Consider the following 17968-nt stretch of genomic DNA (forward strand, 5'->3'; position numbering starts at 1 on the left):
ATCAAGTTTTTAAATTATAGTTTCTATACCTAAAATAGAAACCACAAGCATATGCTGCAGAATTCAAGTTCTAACGTGGGCATGGAAATTCTCATGTCAGTAAAGTTAAGTGCATCACAACTTCCTCAGCCTATTTTTGGAATCAGTAACTGCTACTCAATCAAGTGTATATTACTTGTCCCTAACTCATGAACAGCTTCTTTAACTGAGGTTATATGAAGCTGTAACCTGAGTTAAAGCAGCAGAGCATGACTTCAGACAGTCGTTGCTATTTAATCCTTACTAGATTACACAGCCTACAACGTGCTCAGCAATACGTCTGAAACAATAATGGGCATGTTCTGATTCTAAATCTTCTTAAACCTTCTCTCCACCAGAGGTTTTGGTCTTCTCCTTTGCAAAGGTGCTTCAAAACCTTAGAGCCAGTTAGGAAGTGCAGTTAAGCAAGATTAAAGAGAAAGTTGTAGGCCCCCTTAAGTAATTTGGCTTTTTCTGGTGTACATATTGAATTTTTTCTTTCTTTGAAGATGTATTTATTTATTTATTGTTTCATTTATTTATTTGAAACTCAAAGTTAGATCTTCCATCTGCTGGTTTACTTCTCAGGCGACTGCGATAGCCAGGACTAGACCAGCCTGAAGCCAGGAACGTCATCCAGGTCTCCCACATGCGTGGCAGAGACCCAAACACATGGGCCTGCTTCAGTGCTTTTTCTAGGAGTGGCTTTACCCACTGTGCTTCAGTGGCATCCCTCCCCCACCCCCCCTTTTTTTTTACTTTTAGTGGAAACAGCTTTGAAGGCATATTTCATGCTGAATATATTTTTGGTTTTTTCTTTTTTTAATTAATTTATTCATTAATTACATTGTATTACATGACACAGTTTCATAGGTACTGGGATTCTCCCCACCCCTCCCCAAACCCTCCCCCCATGGTGGATTCCTCCACCTTGTTGCATAACCACAGCTCAAGTTCATTTGGGATTCCCTCATTGCAAGCATATACCAGACATAGAGTCCAGCATCCTATTGTCCAGTCAAGTTCAACAGCTTCTTAGGGAGACCCCCTCTGGTCTGAAGGCACAGCCAGCAGAGTATCATCCCGATCAATTAAAAGCTCCAACATACCATCATCATGCTGAATATTTTACGGTAGTAACTTACTAAAGTATGCACTTGTAAGGAATGAATACTCAACTCACATTAACATCAGTAATGCACACTCAGTAGTATATCCCCTATTATGAAGTGCACTCTTCTTACAAAAAGATATGGAACTCAGTTTATCATTTTATTTGTAGCAATTACACAGGAACAGTATTCAGTTTACCGATGGATATGAAGTGAAAGAAGATATTGGAGTTGGCTCATACTCTGTTTGCAAGAGATGTATACATAAAGCCACAAACATGGAGTTTGCAGTGAAGGTAATTTTTTTTTTTCCATTTCAAATGCAGTTCTAGCAGTCGTTATGCATGTAAGTACCAGTTAAAAATTACTCTCTTTTTTTGATGAAAATACTTTTTGTTAAAGAAAAAAGTCAGTGAATTTAAATATCTGACTAGGGATTTTTAGAGGTCTGGTAGCATAGATCCCCTTCTGGGCTAATGGTGAGATAGACATGTCCAGTTTGCCCAGGGCAGTGCTAGTATATGTCTCACGTGATTTCTTTTTTATTTGAGAGTCAAAGAAATGGAGACTGGTAGTACTCCCAACCACTGGCTTGCTCCCCAAATGTCCACCACAGCTGGAAATGATGCAGGGTAAAACTTGGAGCCTGAAACTCACTCAGTCTAATCCTCCCACCTAGGCGGCAGAGAAGCAGCCACTGTAGCCATCATCTACAGCCTCCCAGGAGGAAGCCAGAGCTGGGGCAATGCCGGGACTTGAACCCAGGCACTCTCATGGGATGTAGCATCTTAACTGCTAGACCAAACACATACCCCTTACGTGATTTTTAATAATACCACTTTTACTCTTAAAAGTTTCCATTTTCCAGTTGGGTGTCAGAGACTGTCTCAGAATTGTGTATCAAATTGTGCATGTTTACATTTTCTTACAAAAACAGATTTCATACCTCTTTTTGTATCCGAAAGGCTGTGTGAACCAGTAAAAGGACTAAGACCACCACTGTAAACTACCTTGCTCTGGGCTGTTTTGATTTCATCAGCTATCCCATCAGGATACCTGGCAGTGAGAGAGTGCCATTCAGGGTTAGATTACTGTTCTAAAGTTGGATGCAATTACTTTATACAAAGTCATCTTGTTCCATAAGGCTTTCTACCACATAAATGGCAAATCACAGAAACACATTTAATTGTCTCTGCTCTTATTCTTTTATGTGGGTTATATAGAAATTCCAAAAATGTTTATATAAAAGGAAAGAAGAAAATAATGCACTGGGTGGAAAAGTTTTACTATATCCTTTTTCCATAAGTACAATGAAAAAGCAATATTTCCAAAGCCTTGAGAATACTTCCAAGATATTGTAGATTCTTCGATTAGGTTCATAAAACCAAGCCAAGCACAACTGGATTCTATTAAAATTATCATAAATCCAGGGCCCACAAGTATAAGTTACAGAGATAAATGTGTAGTGGGACTCAAAATAGCAAATCAGAAAACATTGTAAAAAACAGCACCTTTCTGGGTATTCTTTTTTTTCAAAAGACTAGTTCCAGACAATCTCTCTTGAATTAGCATGTCTATTCCATATGCGTCTGACAATCATCCATTTACCAAATTTCACACTATTGTTTGCAGTTGATCACGGTGGACACCTGTGTTTACCTTTCTTGTTCTCCAAATACAGAATTGTTTTCCCACTAAATCTATTTCAGATAGAAGATTAAATTCATACTGAGAGTTGTAAGCTGGAGTGTTTAGGAATTTATTGGACACAATAATTATGTTGTTTGGACATCAAATATACAAACGGTACAACATTTGTTTCAAATGACCACTTGAATTGCAAATAAAACTCATCTTAAAAAATGTGTCAGTAACAGATCAAAACATCAAGAAAAAGTTTTAAAGATGCTGACATAAAGGTTAAAAACCTACATTAATATTTTGAAGGGGTTTATTACAATAATTAAACAAGTCAAGTAACTAACAGCCACTGGGGTATTCCATGGTAACACTTTTATTAAAGGAAGCAAAGCTAATTCAATACACAGATGCTAGTGATGGTGTTAGATATGCACACAGCTTTTAATTATCTGTATTGTTAGCAAAAAGACATTGACTGAGTTGCCAAATGTTTGAAGATGTTCAAGAATGAAAGAAAAGGCTTTTGAATTAGTGTGTAACAGTTGGTACTGGGCCAGACCATAGCGAGGAGCTTAGAATCCAAATGGGTTCTGTGCATGGATGACATGGGCCCATATTCTCTGGATATTTTGTACTACTTTTCCTGGTACATTATTACAAGGGAATTGGATCAGAAGTGGAGTGGCCCGGATTTGAACCTGCACTGATATGGGATGCTGGTGTGTCAGGTGGTAGTAGCTTAATGTGCTACACCACAACAGCAACGTTCAAGACTAAATTTCTAATGAAACCTTCTGGCCAGGTAGTTGAATAAAAATGATTGATAAATGACTCGTGTTTGGTATTTAAATAAAGTAGCACTTCAGTTTCATAGATCGCAACCATCTAGTTTGTGGTATTTTATAACAAAATTTGCCTTTCAGATTATTGATAAAAGCAAGAGAGATCCTACTGAAGAAATTGAAATTCTTCTCCGTTATGGACAGCATCCAAATATTATTACTCTGAAGGATGTAAGTACATTCTTTCATGGGCATAATTTGAATTGTTTGTCTAACATTTGGAAAATCTCAAATATCTTTTGGTAGATTGGGAATTTATTGTAAAAAGTTTAAAAAATAAGCTTCAAAACAATGTATATAATATACCTTCATTTATAAAGAAAGTATTCAATTTTCTGCTTCTATAGAAGTATCTCTGATGTTGCTTTTAGCATCTGCTTTTAATTAAAGAGTCAAATGTTCAATATTAACATTACTACTAATTAATATTCAGGATTCATTAGTCTAACTTCGCTCCAGATTTCCTGAACTGCCCCCCTCTACACTGCTGGAAAGATCTAGTGCTCATGCTTACCCAGGTTACTTTCCTGCCTGCAGAGAGGACCGTCAGCCCTCACACAGCTGCCTGCCTTTGTGGTGATTTTGAGGTTTCCTCATGCACCCTGCACACTCCCCCACACACTCTAGTCAGCATGCCTGTTTTCTTGCACTGTTCCAGCTTTTAACATATGGCTCCCTTAGTGGTTTGGAACACTGTTTCCCTTCTTTGCTGGACTAACTGGCACATATCTGCAACTTTGCTCAGACACCATGTCTTCTCTGAAGCAAGCCTGCACTGCCCATTGCCACCCACAGGACTAGTGAGGTATTCCTTGCTGGGCTGTGTTACATTACACTCCTACCTGACTCTCTGGCTTCTATTGTAACGGTATCAGCAAAGGACATGAACTCCCCAATAGCTCTTATCACTGCTTATTGTTAGATGAATGATGCTTAGTCTCATCGAGATATGAAGCCAACTAATTAATGTAAGTAATTAATTAGCTTACTCTTCAAGAAACCAACCAGGGCCCGGCGTGATAGCCTAGTGGCTAAAAGTCCTCACCTTGCGTGAGCCAGGATCCCCTATGGGCACTAGTTCTAATCCCAGCAACCCCATTTCCCATCCAGCTCCCTGCTTATGGCCTGGGAAGGAGTCGAGGACGGCCCAAAGCCTTGGGACCCTGCACCCGCATGGGAGACCTGGAAGAGGCTCCTGGGTCCTGGCTTTGGGTTGGCTCAATTCTGGCCCTTGCGATCACTTGGGGATTGAATCATTGGACGGAAGATCTTCCTCTCTGTCTCTCCTCCTCTCTGTATATCTGACTTTCCAATAAATAAATAAATATATAAATCTTTTAAAAAGAGAGAGAGAAACCAACCAACATTCAAAATGAACTGTTGTTTCCTTTCTTTGAGAACTCCCTAACTTGTCACTTCACCTTTTGTTTTGTATGTGTGTGTGTATTTTTTATCTTTGTTCCTTCCTTCATTTCAAACTCCACAAAGCCTCGAAAACTTCTGTACACTTTTATTACAATGTTTATAGCACTTTTGCTTACATCTTTATTTTGTCTACTAAAATTAAAAATTTGAGGACTGGCCTTGGTGCAGTGGTGTAGCAGGCTAATCTTCCGCCTGCCAGCATTGGCATCTCATGTGGGTGCCAGTTTATGTCTCTACTCCTCTACTTCAGATCCAGGTCCCTACTTATGGACTGGGAAAGCACAGAGGATGGCTAAAGCCATTAGGCCCCTCCACCCACATGAAAGACCTGCGAGAAGTTTCTGGTTGTTGGCTTCAGGTCTAGTGTTGCAGTTATTTGGGGGAGTCAAGCAGTGGATGGAAATACCTGTCTCTTCTCTCTCTGTTACTCTGAGTTTCCAAGTAAAATGAATAAATCTATTTTAAAAGTCAAATAAAAATTTTGGGGGAAAGATTTTTTGTTTTTCTCCTAATTGGGACTCCACTACTTGATATTTCTTATGGAATTAAATAAAAATTTCCAGTGATATTATAGTGAGTGATATTTATTTAGATGAAAGAATTGCAGAGAGAGGCTGGAACAGTTCTGCTGGGTCACTCCACAGTGGCCGCAGCAGCCAGAGTTGAGCCAGGCCTAAGTTAGGAGCCAGGAGTTTCTTCTAGGTCTCCCACATGGATGACACAGCGCCAAGTACTTGAGACCTCTGCTGCTGCTTTTTCTCAGCCGTTAAGCAGGAGCTGGAGCCAATGGGAACTGGCTCCTTGCCCAGTTGGGTGCCTGCTCTACAGGCAGCAGCCTTAGGTGCGACTTCACAGCACTGGACTCATTGGACTCAGAAGTGGAGTTTAATATAGGTATTCTTTCAGTTAAGGATTGTCTGCGCACAAGTCCAAAACGTCTAGCTTTCTGTGCCTGTGTTGCTTGTTCACTGGTGTGTTTCTGTGCGGTTGTGCAGCATTTTTATTTGCTTCTCAATCTTCCCCCTTAATTCTTGTATTCAGCTTGTCTTTTAGTTTAATCGAAATCATTATACCTAGTTCTTGTATATTAATGAAGAGGCTCTGCCTTGCAGAAATTCAAGGAAATCGCAACAGTGTATCTCTTTTTTTTTTAAGATTTGTCAATTTTTATTGTAAAGACAGATGTACAAAGAGAAGGAAAAATCTTTTGTCCACTGGTTCACTCCCCAAGTGGCTGCAATGGCCAGAGCTAACCCAGTCTGAAGCCAGGAGCCAGGAGCCCGGAGCCTCTTCCATGTCTCCCACGCAGGTGCAGGGTCCCAAGGCTTTGGGCCATCCTTGACTGCTTCCCCCTGCCACAAGCAGGGAGCTGGATGGGAAATGGAGTAGCCAAGACAGGAACAGGCACCCATATGGGATCCTGGTAGATAGAAGCGAAGATGTAGCCACTAGGCTATCGCACTGGGCACACTAATCCCTGTTATTGTCAGTGATAGTAAGAGATTAAGAGAACAGACCCTGAGAGCCAAAGTTCAGGGCCTTTGGCAGATGCATGGTGTCCAGGGTTCCTTGGGCTGCCATGAGTTAAGCTTCACAGAAGCAAAATACTGGCTATCTTTCTAACATTTGGTCTCATCAATTCCTGGTCTAATAGTCTTAGATTATAAAATTGTTTACAGATGTTATATGTTATATCCTCTATTAATTGCAGAGAGTAAAAGTTTCCTTGAATGGGCAGTCACTTTCACACACTGATCTTCTACCTGCTTGGGAAAGCGGTGGGCGCCAGCGGATGAAAGGTCTTCCGCTGCAAAATTTGCCTTTCCAGTAATAAATAAATACCTTTTTGAGCATTAAGTACAGATGGGCGCAGCACAGTAGCCCAGTGACTAAAGTCCTCGCCTCGTACGTACCGGGATCCCACAAGGGCACCAGGTCATGTCCCGGCTGCCCCGCTTCCCATCCAGCTTCCTGTTTCATCCTTGAGGGATGAATGAGCGAAGGGAAGATCTTTCTGTCTCTCCTCTTTGTAAATCTGCCTTTCCAAGAAAAATAAGTCATTAAAAAAGTACAGATTAGGGCCCGGCGGCGTGGCCTAGCGGCTAAAGTCCTTGCCTTGAAAGCCCCGGGATCCCATATGGGTGCCGGTTCTAATCCCGGCAGCTCCACTTCCAATCCAGCTCCCTGCTTGTGGCCTGGGAAAGCAGTTGAGGACGGCCCGATGCATTGGGACACTGCACCTGCGTGGGAGACCCGGAAGAGGTTCCTGGTTCCCGGCTTCGGATCGGTACACATCGGCCTGTTGCGGCTCAGTTGGGGAGTGAATCATCGGAAGGAAGATCTTCCTCTCTGTCTCTCCTCCTCTGTGTATATCTGGCTGTAATAAAATGAATAAATCTTTTTTAAAAAAAGTACAGATTATAGGCAAGGGGGCACACACAACTTGAAAGTACCAAAGAGTTTTGGCTCGTGGAGTAAAGAGGCTGAATTGACAATGCCCCTCATCCTGGGGGATCCGCAGTGTTTGCTGGTTCTTTTAAAATATATGTATTTGTTTATTTTTATTGAGAAGTCAGATATACATAGAGTCAGAGAGACTAGAGGAAGATCTTCCATGCAATGATTTCCTCCCCAAGTGAATGGCCAGAGCTGAGCCAGTCAGAAGCCAGGACCTTGTAGCCTCCTCCAGGTCTCCGAAGTGGGTACAAGGTTCCAAAGCCTCGGGCAGTCCTCTACTGCTTTCCCAGGCCACAAGCAGGGAGCTGGTTGGGAGGCGGCACCGCCAGGATGCCAACTGGCACCCATATGGCATCCTGGCGCATGCAAGGTGAGGACTTTAGCCACTGGGCTACCATGCAGGGCCCTGTTTGCTGGTTCTGAACCCCACCTTAGTTCAAGCCTGTACACTCCTCCCATGCCTTTTATTTTATCCTCCCCTAAGGATTCATTTATTTGAGAAGAGTGGGATAGAGGATTTTCCATCCCCTGATTCACTCCCCAGATTCCCACAACAGCCAAGACCAGGCCAAGCTGAAGCCAGAAACCTGGAACCCCAGCCATGTTGCCAGCATGGGTGGCAGGGACCCAAACACTTTGCCCTTTCTCTGCTGCTTTCCCATTAGCAGAAACTGGATCAGAATTGGAGCAGCTGAGACTTAACCTGATGCCCTAGATGGAGATGCCTTAGCCTGCTTCCTCACACTGGCTCAATTACTGCTCTGCAACCTGCAGAGCACAAAAAGAATGTCAGGACCAAAGGTCAGATGGCAAAGCCAGCAGGCTGTGGCACTTGAACAAGTGGCCTCCAAGACAGATGCGTTGGTGATACCGAGCCCCACAGATATGTGGTGACAGTCAAATATGTGGGACTGTTGTATAGGCTGTGAAGGATAGTTCATGTGTTCAGGGGTAATAAATTCACAGCATGTTTTACTATCTACATGAAAAAAATTTTTTTTTCTTGAATGTTTTTATTTCTCCTTAGTATGCTAAACTTTGGGGGTACATAAAATGTCATATAATTGTTTATATTGTATTGTCAAATTTTCTAGGTATATGATGATGGAAAATACGTGTATGTAGTAACAGAACTGATGAAAGGAGGTGAATTGCTGGATAAAATTCTTAGACAGAAATTTTTCTCTGAGCGAGAAGCCAGTGCTGTCCTATTTACCATAACCAAAACTGTTGAATATCTTCACGCGCAGGGGGTAAGTCTGGCAGCTTTTGTGTGTGCACACACGTAGCTAAGTTCACATGCCTTTTTCTTGAGCTGAAATAAGTGTAGAAATTACTTTCTATATGTAATGGAAAAATAGCTATTATTAGCTTGATACTAGTTGTCCTCTACAGAAACCTCTCCCGTCAGCTTAAGACACCTGAAAGCGTAATTCTTAGGCTTTGCAAGAAAAAGCATGCAATATCTCTGACTTGGAAAGCACAGCAATTTCTGACAGGCTATTCTGTATTCATGAACACCAGGCCCACTTAAGCTTAGAAGCTGAACCAAGGAATCCTGGTTTATATTCTTGTATTAAAGGAAATCCTTGAAGCCACGTTGTCATCTGCTTTCTGGCTGGTAGATGCCCTCCTCATCTCTTCCTGCTTGGAGACTTCCCAAAATGGAAAAACCTCCATCGTTTCAAATAAGTGAAGTCTGGGAGAGAGAGGGAGCCAAGGGAAATGACAGAGTTTGAAGAGGGAAAAAGGAGACATTACTTTTTAAACTTTAAATGACAGAAATCTTATGCATTTATGGTGTACAACATGATATTTTCATGCATTGTACCAAAAGGTTACTTCCCATAAGGAGTTAGGTGTTAATTCTAAAGTGTCCTGATTCCTAGCTTATCACAATCTTCCCAGTACTATATCTTGAAAAGAGGAGAGTGCAGTATTTGCAGGATTTATGACCTTGCATTTATCTCAGTCTTCCATGTTGTTTTCCCAGGGCCTCAGCAATAAATACTTAGTTATCTTGGATAACGAAAGACTTAATGGTCTGGGTGTCAGCAGCTAAGGCAACAGTGATTGCTTTAAAATGTAGAAGAGAGTTGAGTCTAAAAAGGCGCACCAGGAACGCTGACACTGATAGCAGTTCCAAGGCAGGTTATTAAACGGGAATGTAACACAAAACAAGAAAAGGCATCTTTTTGCATATGTAACATCTCGTATGTGAAATATGAAATACTTAAAATCTGGATTTGGGGTTCTTGTTTTTTTTTTTCTTTTTACTTCTAAAAGTCATACGTGTTCCATGTAGTCCTTCAGCACTTGTATTTATTATGTATATGTCTTGTACATGCTGATCCCTCTACTTGGAACAAATTCTTAGGGTTAATTCTTTCTGTACTTAGATCATCGATATGACCTCCTCTGGAGACACCCTGATCACCTTATTTAAAGTGACCTCCCAATTATGCCCCATATCTCAGCCTACCTGTTCTCTGCCTCCCTTACTACCGTTTGAGCTCCTACTATGACAAGGCCAGGTTCTTAAGGTCTTTTTCACTCATGTGTACAGCTCCTTATTGGAAAAAAAAAAAGCTATGGCACATGACGACACTTCGTATATATTGCTAAATGAGTGAGTAACCTGGAGGGAGATATTGCCGTTTGCATTTCTCCTTAACCTGATTACTCAGGTGGGCAGAGGCTGTAAGTAAGTCCCGTTCCCGGGTATATATTAAGAGTCATGTGTGGCTCAGCATGTGAAGTGCCTTGCTAGACACTATGTGAATAATGGAAACGTGTTGTTGATACAGTTCTTTCCTGTGTATTTCAATTAGGTTGTTCACAGAGACTTGAAACCTAGCAACATTCTTTATGTGGATGAGTCTGGTAATCCAGAATCGATTCGAATTTGTGATTTTGGCTTTGCAAAACAGCTGAGAGCAGAAAATGGTCTTCTCATGACTCCTTGCTATACTGCAAATTTTGTTGCACCAGAGGTAACGATGTGAGAGTTTGCTGATAGAATTGCAGGGTATTTTAAAACTTGTGTTTAAAGTAAAACAATTAGTAATTGTTTCTTTGAAGACATACTGAACAAATAATCAGGATAAAATGCCTACAGAAGGAAAAGCGAAATTCTTGACAGTATGCCATAACAAACAGCCCTTCTGGTTCCTGGTATTTCTCAGGTGAAGTTCTCACCACTCTGAACTCCTTGGCCCTCTTGGTAATGTCTTGTCCTCTTCTTAGTGCCCTTTGGATATCTTCTACTGTCCTACAGCTCCTTCCTTTAGCTACTGAATCCTGTCCTAAATGTCCCAGGTAAGCTGACTAGCTACCCTCTAGTCCTTCCTCTTTCCCCATATCAAAAAGAAACCACTTTGGAGGCAGGCATTGGGCATAGTGGCTAAGATGCTACCTCGGACACTTGATCTCAGAGTGCCTGAGCCGGTCAGCTCCTGGCTCTGGTTCCAAGCCCAGCTTCCCACACGGGAATTCCCTCCCTCAGAGGGCAGCAGCTCATCTCTCTGTGTCTGTCTCTAATCCTTGAGGCCTTATTGTCCTGTCTTTTTGCCTTCCAAGTACATAGATTAATAAATAATCTTTCAGAGTAAGGATGGGGCAGGCATTGGCACAGTGGTGGAATCAGCGCTTTTGATGCCTGTCTCTCCCGTTAGAGTCTTGGGTTCAAATCTCAGCTTTCAACCCAGCTTCCTGCTCATGTGCACCCGGGGCAGTAGTGGTGGCTCAAATGCTTGGGTTGCAGACTGCTGTGGAGTGCCAGGCTCTTGGCTTCAGCCTGGCCCGGCCCCAGCTGTTGTGGATGTTGCGCGTGTAAAACAGCAGATGGAAGACCTCTATCTCTACCTTTTAAATCATTGGAACAAATATGAATATATATATATAGACATCCTCACATTTATGCTCGTAGCATTTCAAATGGGATTTTGTTTAAAAAGTAGTATTTTGTACTATGCCATTGTGTGATTTTTAGAACTTTGTTTGGGGCTGGCGCTGTGGCTCAACAAGCTAATTGTCCACCTGTAAGTGCCAGCATCCCATATGGGAGCCAATTCATGTTCTGCCTACTCCACTTCCAATCCAGCTTTCTGCTTATGCCTGGGAGGGCAACAGAGGATGGCCCAAGTCCTTGGGTCCATGCAGCCAAGTGAAAGACCCAGAACAAGCTCCTGGATTTGGATCAGCTCAACTCTGGTTGTTGTGGCTATTTATTTGGGTTGTGAAACAGTGAATGGAAGATCTCTCTCCTTCTTTATAAATCTGCATTTCTAAGTAAATAAAACTTTATTTTTATATAAAAAAATAAATCTGGTAAAAGTAAAATTTTATTTGTTTGACAAAAATAAGCAGAGATCCTGTCCATAGGTTCAGTGCCCAGATGCCAGCTCTGCTTGCACAGTCTGCATCAGCAGAAAGCTGGAGCCAGGAGCTGCAGCCTGGCATGCAGGCTTCTCACCTGGCACGTTAAACATAGGCCAAACACTCAGCTTGGAATGGTGGGTAGCTTTACCACCAGGCTGCAGGCTATATGTCCACCCCACGTGTGGTTTGAAAAGAGTCATGGTTTTAGTAACCCTTTCTATAGACCCAAACAAATGATAAATTCATTAAAATAAGAAACTTCAGCACAGGCCTTTGGTGCAGAAGTTAGGACACTGCTCTGTCCCAACTACATCCTGATATTGGATTATCTGGGATCAGGTCCTGACTCTGCTGCTAACCTCTGCTTGTGTGCACACATGGAGACTACAGGTGATGGCTCAAGGACTTGAGTACATGGTACCCATGTGGGAGACCCAGATTGAATGCCACCTCCTGGCTTCAGCCTGGTCCAGCCCTACCTATCGCATGGAAGCTTCATGTGCCTTGTGGCACAGCAAATTAAGCTGTCGCTTGCCAGAGTGTCAGATTAAGTCCTGGCCACTCTGCTTCCAATACAGCTCCCTGCTCATGTGCCTGGGAAAGCAGCAGATGGTGGCCCAAATAATTAATTCCTGGCACCTAGCTTTAGGTCTGGTCCAGCCCCAGCCATTGTGGCCATTTGGGGAGTGCACCAGCAGATAAACTCTACCTCTGTCTCTCTGTCCCCTTAACCCTGCCACTCTGCCTTTTAAGCAAGAAAATTATATTCTCCTTTGTGTCTACAGTGACCCTCGATAAATATTAATTTAAAAATCAATGTTAAATGTATGAATTAATTATAGACTTCTAGAATAAGATTGAGTATATTGTCTTATTTGTCAATTATGCTCTGTTGAGGTTTTCTGTTACTGATTTGGTAAATGTAATTTGGTCCATAACCTATCAATATATTTTAAAAGCATGGTGTGATAATGCTACGTTTTTGCTTTTTCTAGGTTTTAAAGCGACAAGGCTATGACGCTGCCTGTGATATATGGAGTCTTGGTGTCCTCCTCTATACGATGCTTACTGGGTAAGTATAGGCCATGTATTCTAAACATTTCTTCATTAGTATTTTTGCTTAAATGATCCAGGTGAGTCTTCTTAATACTTGTGTTATAATATATGTCTGTGTTTTTCCAAACTAACAAATGTATACTTTCCTGCAGTAACACTACATTTATACTGTTATCGTTACTGGTTTTCTATGATGTACTATTTTAATGTCTTGATATACTAAGATTACTTTTTCAAATCTCTTTTATACTTTGATATCATAAGCATACATTAATTTTTAGTGTTACTCTATATTGTATCATAGTTTATAGTGTTTATGTTTATATATTATATATCTAACTTTGTTATATATATTTTAGGTGTGTGTATATATATATACATACACATGGGTTTTTTTTGATAGATTTCAATAAAGTATTACATTAACCAAAGTACTTATGAACATTGCAAATAAAGATCAACAACCAAAACAGAAGTTTGATTCATTAACACTTTCATCTTATTATAAATTAGCTACACTCCATTTGCAAATGGCCCTGATGACACTCCAGAGGAAATCCTGGCACGAATAGGTAGTGGAAAGTTCTCCCTCAGTGGTGGTTACTGGAATTCTGTTTCCGACACAGCAAAGGTAAGTATAACTTTTGATTACAAGTCTTTGAGAAAATAACTTTACTTGCATATAAAGGGGGAAAATGCTGTCAGTTCAAAACTTTTGTTTAATTTAAACTCATAAATGAGTCGATTATTTCGTTTCCCTGAAAACATTAATCCTGCCTTATGAATACATCTAAAGCTCTTACAGACACAAACTTGATGAATAATGATGGTAATTTTCATGATTTGAAGAAACAGTTATTTCAGAAAGTTTGTAGAAAGATGGAAATAAAAGATAAATTCACTGTATTAGGAACTGTTTTGAAATCCCTGCATGCATGGGGTCTTCAGAAACTTCATGAATATGCTTATTATGAAAAGCATATGCATACATTTTGAAATTGTTTGCACCAAAGAAATCCTATCTTTTATTATGTCATCCATGAATGTCTTGAAGTGCACTGGTACTTGGAGAAGCATGAGGCCAGCTGACTGTGAGGAAATAGAACACATCAAACATTTGTATAGATTCTTTGGCATAGCAGTTATCCAATTTAATGGCTACAGATAGATATTAGGCTTTATAACTGCATTTAAAATGACATGTTGGCCTTTGCCTTTTTCTCACAATAAAATTTCCCAAAGCAGACAATTTCTTTGGTACCTGTTTCTTTTTGTAATTCCCTTATTGAACACCTACAATATGCTTAACACATGAAGGCCCCAGAGATAAAAGTATGTGATCAAAGTTCCCACTCTCATGCAGCTCACAGTCAAAAATTGTATAGTGTCACATGTACTATTAACAGTAGAACAGTTTCTGTGCTGACATGGGTGGTGCTCAATCAGAAGGATTTTAAGGAAAACTTTTTCAAAGCAGTGAATTGTATACTGCTCGGTGTGCTGCAGCAATGTACTTGGTGCATGGAGCTGATACTAACACACGTGGGCTACCAACTGATGGTCAATAGCCCAAGTTTATTAGTGGCATCAGGCTTTTATAGACTGAGGGTCACATAGGATAAGGGAGGAGATATTGAGGAGCTGACATAGTTCCCAAAAGCCTGTCTATGGAACCCATCAATTGTTTCTGAAAATCTCTCTGTTTTGCATATCCAGTCAGTTGTTCTCATTCCAATGATATCCAATCAATTGTCCTCCTACAGTATGCCAGGCACATTTAGCGAAGAGAAAGATGCAGCATGTCCGAAGCAGAGGAAGTAGCACCTGCATCGAGGTGATGATGGTGTGAGAATAGTCATTTGATCTGACTAGTGCAGTACACAGAAAATGGATGAGGAACCCAGACTGTGAAAGGGCTATGGGGCTTGTGCTGATGTAGGCTTTCTCCTGGTGTTAACGAATTGAAACTATTTAGCAATTCATTGATTAGATTTTCATTTTTAAAGAACACTCCATAGAGCAGTAATTCTCATCCATCATATGCTCATTTGGGGTTTTGGCTGTTCCACTTCCAGTCCAATTCCTTGCTAATGTGCTTGGGAACGAGCATGATGGATAAAGTATTTGAGTTCCAGCCGCCACATGGGAGACGCAGTTGGAGTTCCTGGCTCCTGGCTTCAGCCTAGCCAGCCCATCCTCAGTGGTTGTGGCTATTCAGGGAGTGAACGAGCAACAGATAGAGATGGAAGTTTCTGTCTGCCTGTCTCTGCTTCTGTCTGTCACTATGCCTTTCAAATAAATACTTTTTTTAGAAAGAGGAAATCCAAGGAAAAAGAGAGCCAGAGTACTTAAAGATAGAGAAAATGTGGCCATTTTCATATATCAAAATCAGTGTTAATGAAAGAGCAAAAAATAGAGACTGACGTGTTTTTCACCCACATTGTCATATTTACCAAATTGTTTTGACCCCAGAGGCTGCTTCCAGGAAAATATGGGGTCATAAAGCTGAGCAGTGTCTACTAATAGGAAGTACCATAGAAATGGACGATGTTCAGGACCCTGTGCGGTGCCCTAGCAGCTAAAATCCTGACTTGTATGCAGGCGGATCCCATATGGGTGCCGGTTCTAATCCCGGCAGCTCCACTTCCCATCCAGCTCCCTGCTTGTGGCCTGGGAAAGCAGTTGAGGACAGCCCAGTGCTTTGGGACCCTGCACCCTCATGGGAGACCTGAAGGAAGTTCCTGGCTCCTGGCTTCGGAACGATTCAGCACTGGCCGTTGCAGTCACTTGGGGAGTGAATCATTGGACGGAAGATCTTCCTCTCTCTCTCTCCTCTTTGTGTATCTGACTTTTCAATAAAAATAAATAATAAATCTTTAAAAAAAGAAATGGGGGAGGGTAATTGAAGCTTGTTTTGTCCTTATTCTTCCCACAACAGGACCTGGTGTCCAAGATGCTTCATGTGGACCCCCATCAGAGACTCACCGCTGCTCTCGTGCTCAGACATCCCTGGATTGTCCACTGGGACCAACTGCCGCAGTACCAACTGAACAGACAGGATGCGCCACATCTAGTGAAGGTGAGGGGCACCCTCCATGTCCCCCAGGAGGGCAGGCTGCCTTTGACTCCAGCAGAGCCACTCCATACCCACTCATGCCGGTTACATTGTGGGATTTTCTTCCAGTAACTGACGTAGAAAAGCAAAAGTCAAGGGCATGGCAAAAGTTTAAAAGTAAAACTAATTCAGAATGACTCTTAAATTTCTGTCAGTCTGTGTAAATAAATTTCCTGCATCAGTTAACTCATGCATTTCCCAACTTTAAGAACATAGCTTCCTGACGCTCATATTAGAGGACTGCAAAGAAGAAAATTTGAATCATCCTGGGAGAAGTGAGGACTGCTTCTTAAGTCCATTCCTGTCCTCTCCCATGACAGTCTCCCCCCCCGCCCCACGTTGGCCTGTGTAGAGAATTGGACCAGTATGATAATGTCCACCATGAACCTAATAATACCTGTATGCATATACATATGAAAAAATAACCTGAAAAACTCATTTTCCAATTCTCTCTGTGTGACTCTATGATGTCATGTTTGCTCTTACCATTGTTTTTTTCAGGGTGCCATGGCAGCTACATATTCTGCCTTAAACCGTAACCAGTCCCCAGTTTTGGAACCAGTAGGCCGCTCCACTCTTGCTCAGCGGAGAGGTATTAAAAAGATCACCTCAACAGCCCTGTGAAGTGACCTCAGTGAGCTATTTGGTACCATGGTGTAAGCTGATAGCACAAGTTCTGGCGACAGGTAGCACATATCTGAGAGACACCTGCAAGCACACACTGTCCCAGCTGGTACCCACAATGCTGCTGCTCCTGCTGCTGCTCCTGCTTTCATCTCTTCTCGCTTTAATGATTGTTAGCAAGGTAGATTTTTCTGGAGCTTCGGATGAAATGAAAATGGAAACATGATGAAGATATATTCACACAATCAACAAGAAAATAATGAACATGAATACCACCTAAAATACACTGAATAAAGTACTTTACACCGTATAGCATTATTTTTATAGGAAATATTTCATGTCCCTTCAATATTCTTTGTTAGTTATAGGGATGGACAGTTTATGTTAAGCACTTAGCTTAAACAATCCGTTTATATTAGCACTGTATCCCTTGTGCCATCCAACATTTTGTATGTTTTTGTAAACAGTTCATATACAGTACATTTCTGTACTGCTTTCTTTAATGTATACATGCCTCGTTTAACTTGGAATCTATTAACCAATTGACTATTAAATCTGGTTAAATAGTTCACCTGGATTAGCAGTATTGTTGGATAACCCTAAAAAATGGCCAGATTGTGAAACAGCTGTTGAATGTAATGCTCTCAAATGTACATATCTTTCCCCATGTCTGTTTCACTGGTTTGTTGGTTTGTTTGTTTCTAAAGTCAGGTGCTCTGTCAGACTAACTTAGAGAGCTGTTACGGTAGAGAAAGTTATCATATGTGTTTGGCATGAAATCAAGAGTACATCTCTAAAGTTAGCCCATATACTTTGCAACTCCTTTGGGTTCTTTTTTCCTTAATTAAGGAAGTAGTCCTCGCACTTTTAGTCTTGTATCCACACTTAGTATTTGGCATATCATTTGGGATTTTGCCAATTACCTAGAAGGCCTTTAAGAATCGTGGTAAGAGATTGGTGAAGGGAAACTCAGACACAGGTAATTGAAGTCCTATTAGATAGTTCATGTTTAAATAGATATTCTACATAAACACTAATTTGAATGTAATAAAGGCCACAGGCCTCTATGAAATTGGATTTAAAATTTCTTATTTTAGAGAATAAAACATTCTTGATCAAACAATATCTGTTTGAACCTAAACTCATGGCTAAATTAGTCTGCGTGAACATCAAGCAATGGGTGTTTTCTGAATTCCTCCTGAGGATTCTGGCCATATAGCACTTCCTTTGATTTCCAAACTGCTCCATTTCATAATGGCCATTGGGTTAGCTTGGATGGCAGTAGTTGTTACCTACGT

At 41.2% G+C, this 17968-nt stretch overlaps 1 protein-coding gene across 4 annotated transcripts in view; it reads left to right on the plus strand.

Moving 5' to 3' along the window:
- Nucleotides 1–17337, plus strand: part of RPS6KA3 (ribosomal protein S6 kinase A3) — a 102894-nt gene extending 85557 nt beyond the window's left edge. For all 4 annotated transcript variants that reach the window (XM_004587809.4, XM_058658446.1, XM_058658444.1 and 1 more), the window contains 8 exons: nt 1301–1426; nt 3695–3784; nt 8590–8748; nt 10327–10488; nt 12871–12947; nt 13445–13562; nt 15870–16010; nt 16548–17337. In XM_004587809.4, coding sequence (XP_004587866.1) covers nt 1301–1426; nt 3695–3784; nt 8590–8748; nt 10327–10488; nt 12871–12947; nt 13445–13562; nt 15870–16010; nt 16548–16670 — 996 coding nt within the window. In that variant the 3' untranslated portion in view covers nt 16671–17337. The remainder of the gene's footprint in view (nt 1–1300; nt 1427–3694; nt 3785–8589; nt 8749–10326; nt 10489–12870; nt 12948–13444; nt 13563–15869; nt 16011–16547) is intronic.
- The last annotated feature ends 631 nt before the right edge of the window (nt 17338–17968 follow it).

The sequence above is a fragment of the Ochotona princeps genome, chromosome X (assembly GCF_030435755.1).
Source record: "Ochotona princeps isolate mOchPri1 chromosome X, mOchPri1.hap1, whole genome shotgun sequence".
In the NCBI taxonomy this organism is placed as follows: Eukaryota; Metazoa; Chordata; class Mammalia; order Lagomorpha; family Ochotonidae; genus Ochotona; species Ochotona princeps.